Here is a 6339-nt window from a genome sequence, read left to right on the forward strand (position 1 = left end):
TTTGGTAACATGGTGATTTATGTTCTGCTTGGCTTTCTGCAGGATGCACAACCCTACCATGGGGGTTAAACATGATCTTTGTTCTGATATGATGCTCTGATATAATATGATAAGATGAAAATGTTCAGTCATGTTGTGCCAAAGGAGTCTTTGAATATGAAAAGTTGGTTTTCTGAATATGAAATGTTTGAAAAGTCGCTCTGATTTTCTGATAATATGTATTATTGAGATTTGCATATTGATACTGAAATGTTTTGTTTTTGCATTCTGAACTATGTAAAAATGCTCATGTTTACATACTAGTATATGTCTTCTGCTTACTGAGTTGTTGATAACTCACATCTTATCTCCAATTATTTTTCAGATGATTTTTGAATAGTCCAAATAAGGATCAGGATTATGGAGCATTGGTGAACTGATTATTTAAGTATAGTGGATTACTCATAGAAGATTTCTGAGAAGTGGCGGATTTTATTAAGAGATTTTGTAGTATTCTAATGACGTTATATTTTGGAGTCTATAAATATATTGATGAATTGTGAGTTTTAAATTATAGGAAGTAATTCTTCGATCCCTGCGAGACCAGGGCGTTACATTGTGGGCTTTCAAATTTTAGTTTTTTCAAAAATTAAAAATTAAAACTAAATCATTCACTGCTAATTTACTTCTATACTAATTATTTAACTTAGTTTTATATTAAACTTAGTGCATGTTTGGGATTGCAGTGAAAAAAATAACTTATAGTTTTAGGGCTTATAACTTATAGCTTAAGTACGTAATAAGTTTTATTATTAAAAAATTATTTATTGTTTAGTAATCATATATTCAAAGTACCTTTAAGCATGTTACATTTATTTGAAAACAAATTAAAAAAATGTTTTATCAGGTAGAAATCATGACGATCATTTATTTTTTAAAAATTGTGACTATATCCTTAAAATTTTGAAAGTTATAATTATCTGAAAGTTGTATTGACAGTTTCGTCTACTGACAGGTTTTTTAAAATTTGAACAACATTCCGGACTGTCCGAAAAATCACATTTGAGGAAAATCATCAAAAGTACAAATGATGATTTCCTCAAACGTACTTTTTAGCTTATTTAAGATTAAAAAGTACTTTAATATGTAACACACATTTTAAAAAATAATTTTAATTAATATAGCATGTTATAAATTAAAGATGAGATCTAGACTATTATTTATCTTATATTTTAAAAGTAATTAATAATTACTCTTATAACATATTATAAGAGTAATATAGCATCTTTAATTTATAACATAGCATGCTATGTAATAATAGTAATTTAAATTATAAGCTATATTATAATTTAAATTAATTTATAATATAGCATGTTATATAATGAGACACCTCATTTTTTTTCCAAAGCGACATACTTTTTTATAAAGATTTGTATGCGATTTGGTATAAATTAATCATTTTTCATAATATATATATATATATATATATATATATATATATATATATATATATTGGCGTACCACTCTAAGTCCTATACTACTCTTAAGTGGATAGCTAGTTTTCTTCAAGTGGTAGCTAGTTGCCTCCCAATCTCCTCAATTTTACTAACGGTACTGAGCTCCTCTAGTAGAAGACGCGGGCAATAACAGAGGCCATGGCAACCTTCAGATGTCGCTCTCCATTTACTCTAATTCCTAGCCGTCTCCTTCTCCTCCTCCTCATTCTCATTTTCATCTCTCCCGTGCGCCAAAACACTCTTCCCCACCATCTCTCTTCTTCCAGTACCCCTCCTTCACCTCCCAAGTCCCCCATACAAAGCAACTCCAGAAACGCACCAGTGCCACTCTCATTTGCAACTGATCCGCTCGTGCCAGAGCCTTCCATGGATGCACCACCCTCAACTTCTTTAACCTCTAAACCAACTAACAGCATTGCCAGACATATCACGGTGAGCAATACTTGAAGAATTTGGTAGAAAAATAGCTTCTTTTCTCTTGGTTTTTTTTTTCCTGTTAATTTCTCATTTGTTGGTAGTTATGGATTTAATTTTATTTTTTGATGCCTTTCTTTTTTCCTTCTTGCTTTCGTTTTGTTTCTGGGGTACACTGCAGGAGAAGAGCAGTACTACGGAGAGGATTGAGCAAGATTTGGGTAGAGCAAGAGCAGCTATTCGTAAAGCGATTCTTATGCAGAATTATACATCTGATAAGGAGGAAATTTACGTTCCCACAGGACCCGTTTACAGAAACGCCTATGCCTTTCATCAGTTAAGCTCTGACTTCTGAGATATAGTAAATAGTTTTCTACTCTTTTTTTATTTTTATTTTTTACATCTTTTGATCTAGATATTGTATACATGTGTTTGTCTTTCTTTACGAAGAAATTCATAAGCGCCTAACTCATCTCATAAAACTAATTCAACAAGAGAGAATTATTTATTACTTATAAACATGTTTAAGATCTTATCTACAGACAATGTGAGATTATTCCTCAACATTATCCCTCACGTGTAGGTCAGTATTTTTTCTGATCCTTATCACAGAGTAAGTAGTGTGGGCTTCCATTCGTCCTATAGCAGACTTTGATACCGTGAAAAAATTTATGGACCTAACTCATCTCATAAAATCGGTTCTACAAGAGAAGATTACTCATTCCTTATTAATATGCTCAAGATCTTGTCTACAAATAATATGAGATTATTTCTCAACTTTGTCTTTCAGCATTCCGTACCATTTAAATCTATATACATTCCATCTCATTTATTTTGTCTACATTCCATCTATCTATTTGCCTGTGGCGGAAGTACGGACAAACCCCAAGGTTTGGAATATTTTCCATGTTACAAAAACAAAAAAAACAAAAAAAAAAAAGGGAAAAAAATCCGAGGCAGTGGCTTTCCTTCACAACAAAGCCAATCTCTTTTAAATGGTCCACATTCCAACTAGCAAGCATGCCCCATGTGTGTTTTGTTCTTTCTCTCTTCCACGATTGTCACGAGTAACAAATGCTATGCTAGCTTTGGCCATATATAAGATTCGATTATTTACTGAATATTCCAATGATAAACGCATATATTATTGTTCAATATTTCTGGATTAAACTGCAGGAGTCACATAGAGATGGTGAAGAGATTCAAGGTGTGGGTTTACAGGGAAGGAGAGCTTCCAATGGCACACATAGGGCCATTGAGTTACATCTACTCCATCGGGGGACAGTTCATGGACGAGATGGAGAGAGGGGAGAGCCCTTTCCTGGCCTATCATCCTGATGAGGCACATGCTTTTTTTGTACCTCTAAGTATTTCCAAAATTACGGATTGCTTTGCTGTGCTTGAGCCCCGCACCTTTTTTGATCGTATGATACGCATCTTCACCGATTATGTCCATGTCGTTGCTGATAAATACCCCTACTGGAATAGAAGCAGTGGAGGGGACCATTTCATGGTCTCTTGCCATGACTGGGTATATGCCTATATATTTCTTTCTAACCCTGCATTTTCTTGGTTGGCAAATTCATGTCGATCCAGCATGTTTTGTTTGGTTCAGATAAAAATCGATTCAAGTTCTTTTCCCAACATTAGTTCAGCTCCAATTAGATGAGCTCCAAGTATGGAGAGATAGATACAGGAATTATATACAAGTTAAAGGTGTAGGCCACTTCGCAGGTCTTTTTGTGACGGTCCATATGATAAGGATAAAGTAAAGTGGTGGTATATGAGATCTCATATTGCTTGAGAATGAGAAGTTCTTATTCTTTGTAAAGTTCCAATAGGGCTCCAATTGTATCATTGACATGTCAAATTTTGAGAGGGTCTTTTTCCATTCTATTCTACTGGATAGCTTGGGCTTACCTGATTTAATTGATGCTAAATATCATTACCAAATTCTATTCAGTAACAGTTAGCAACCTTGCATCTCGATAACATGATTTGTCTCTCTTTCTCATGAAGAATGTCCGGGAATTGAATCCCTTATATTCTGAATACTCTAATGCATTACTTCTGGAAAATGAAAGTTCGTTTACTAACCTATGATATCTACTTGATTTATTTTTAGGCACCATTGATTGACAGACACGACCCCAAGTTGTACAAGAATTTCATAAGAGTGTTATGCAATGCTAACACATCAGAAGGATTCAAACCCATGAGAGACGTCTCATTACCGGAATTTAACTTGAAAGGTCACCCTCTATACAACCTCGGTCCACCCCGCTATGGCTTGGCCCCGAGCGAACGCACAATCCTCGCTTTCTTCGCCGGTGCAGCCCATGGTGACATAAGGGATATATTGTTCCAGCATTGGAAGGAGAAAGATGGTGAAGTTCAAGTCTATGAGAACCTTCCTAAAATGAAAAATTACCACAAATTGATGGGACAGAGCAAGTATTGCCTGTGCCCAAGTGGGTCAGAAGTGGCCAGCCCTAGAGTGGTCGAGGCAATGTATCAGGCATGTGTCCCGGTGATTATTTCCGATTACTATACATTACCCTTTAGTGATGTCCTTGATTGGAGCAAGTTTGCAGTGTTTGTTCCTCCAAAAAGAATACCTGAAATCAAGAACATTCTGAAAGGAATTTCCCAAAGAAAGTACTTGACATTGCAGAAGAGGGTGACACAAGTTGCAAGGCATTTTGAGCTGAACCGACCTTCTAAGCCATTTGATGTCATTCATATGTTGCTGCACTCCGTATGGCTTAGAAGGCTTAACGTTATGCTAACAGAGCATGTTTATTGATTATAATCTCCATGTAATACCGTATATATACACGCGCATATATATATACTATTATTTAAAACAGCAACGCCTCATTTGTTTTTACAAATGAGATGAGATGCGTTAAAATAAAAGTTAAAAGTTGAATATTAAAATATTGTTAGAGTATTTTTTTTAATATTTTTTTTTTTAGATTTGAAAAAATTGAATTATTTATTTTATTTTGTGTGAAAATTTGAGAAAATTGTAATGATTAAATAAGATGAGATGAAAATGATTGTGAAAACTAACAAGACATTTACTTGTTTAAACGATTTCATCGTATGTTACATAAGTATGTATATAGCATCAATTTTTTTTTTTTTTTGTTTTTGAGAATAAGGATCACATTTCATTCATAATAGTGAACATACAAATATGACTTAAAAAGTCAGTTACAAACGTTAATAGCCCCCAAGCACACTTTCATGGCTGACATGATCTAGCTCAGACGACAGATCTCTAAAGCTCTAAGTCTAAGGGATCTGTCATGCACATCTATGTGTCCGACAGAGTAACAGTAACTAGGTGACAAAAACCATACCCCGACCACGCAGAGTAGGATGCACCAAACCACATACACCGCCTAAACGGAGAGGGGAGATCACACCGATTGACCAAGGTCCAACGGGACAAAATTTTTTGGATTTTTATTTTCAATAAAAGAAGAACAAGACACAAAATAAAATACAATGAAAAAACTACTGTAACGGACACAGACACTGCTCCAAGCGGCTGCGGTGGCTCGTGCAGAACACGCGCTACCCTGGGAGAAAAACGTCGATCGATCTTGGAGGATCCAGACTCACAGAACCCAGTGGCGCTGCTCATGATGACGGTAGAAGGCCTCCCGGTGACGCGAGAGAGCCACTCGCCAAACGTCTCCGATAACTTCTGGCCCCGTGTGCGAGCAACTCGCCGCTCCGTTTGGCGCCGCCTTCGAAAGTCTTGAAGATCGGCGGCTGGGCAACGCCATGGAGAGGCGCGTGCTGATCTATGTTTGCCGGAGGATCTAGATCTGCGTTTCTCACTTATTTAGCCTGCAAAACACAACAAAATAAAACAAAATGAAGCACTACACAGAGGGTACGGAGGGTGGGGAGAAAGAGAGGGAGGGGGCGGAGCCGAAGCTCCCACCCCCTCGAGCCAGATCTGGAAACGGGAGTTTTGTTTGTTTGAGAGCCTACTTTGAGAGGATCTCAAAAGAAAGAAGAGGTATATAGCATCATTTGTTTCATATAAATGGTTGAGGTTTTTAAAATCACTAGAATAATTGCAACTATTGAGATAATCTAGATACATATTCCGGCCGATCATCTCCATTAATGCAATTGAAAAAGATAGTATCTATTTAATTTGCTATATAATACTAGTTTTTTACTAGCTCATTTCATTAGTAAATATAATAATTTTGATTAACATATATCTTATATTTTGTATGGAATATGTACTATTCATTTCGAGAAAAATAGAGAATACCCTATCTTGTAAAGAGATAACCAAATTGAAATCTTTCATTAACTTTCAAGAACCAAATACATATATCCCGGCTTCGTCCTACCCAACAAATATATATATTTATCGGAAAATGCCAGTATGCCGCTT

The 6339-nt window shown here is 35.7% G+C and overlaps 1 protein-coding gene across 2 annotated transcripts; it reads left to right on the forward strand.

The window, feature by feature from the left end:
* Positions 1-1534: 1534 nt before the first annotated feature.
* LOC108993623 (probable glycosyltransferase At5g20260) lies at positions 1535-4773 on the forward strand. Of its 2 annotated transcripts, XM_018968602.2 has the most exons (4): positions 1535-1928; positions 2092-2246; positions 3087-3441; positions 4036-4773. In XM_018968602.2, exons 1-4 carry the CDS (start codon positions 1635-1637, stop codon positions 4714-4716), a joined length of 1485 nt encoding a protein of 494 aa, XP_018824147.2. In that variant the 5' UTR covers positions 1535-1634; the 3' UTR covers positions 4717-4773. The 2 variants fall into 2 exon arrangements, with proteins under 2 accessions (XP_018824147.2, XP_035538988.1); XM_035683095.1 differs by lacking the exon at positions 1535-1928 and having other exon boundaries at positions 2191-2271.
* The last annotated feature ends 1566 nt before the right edge of the window (positions 4774-6339 follow it).

Source organism: Juglans regia, chromosome 11 (assembly GCF_001411555.2).
Source record: "Juglans regia cultivar Chandler chromosome 11, Walnut 2.0, whole genome shotgun sequence".
In the NCBI taxonomy this organism is placed as follows: Eukaryota; Viridiplantae; Streptophyta; class Magnoliopsida; order Fagales; family Juglandaceae; genus Juglans; species Juglans regia.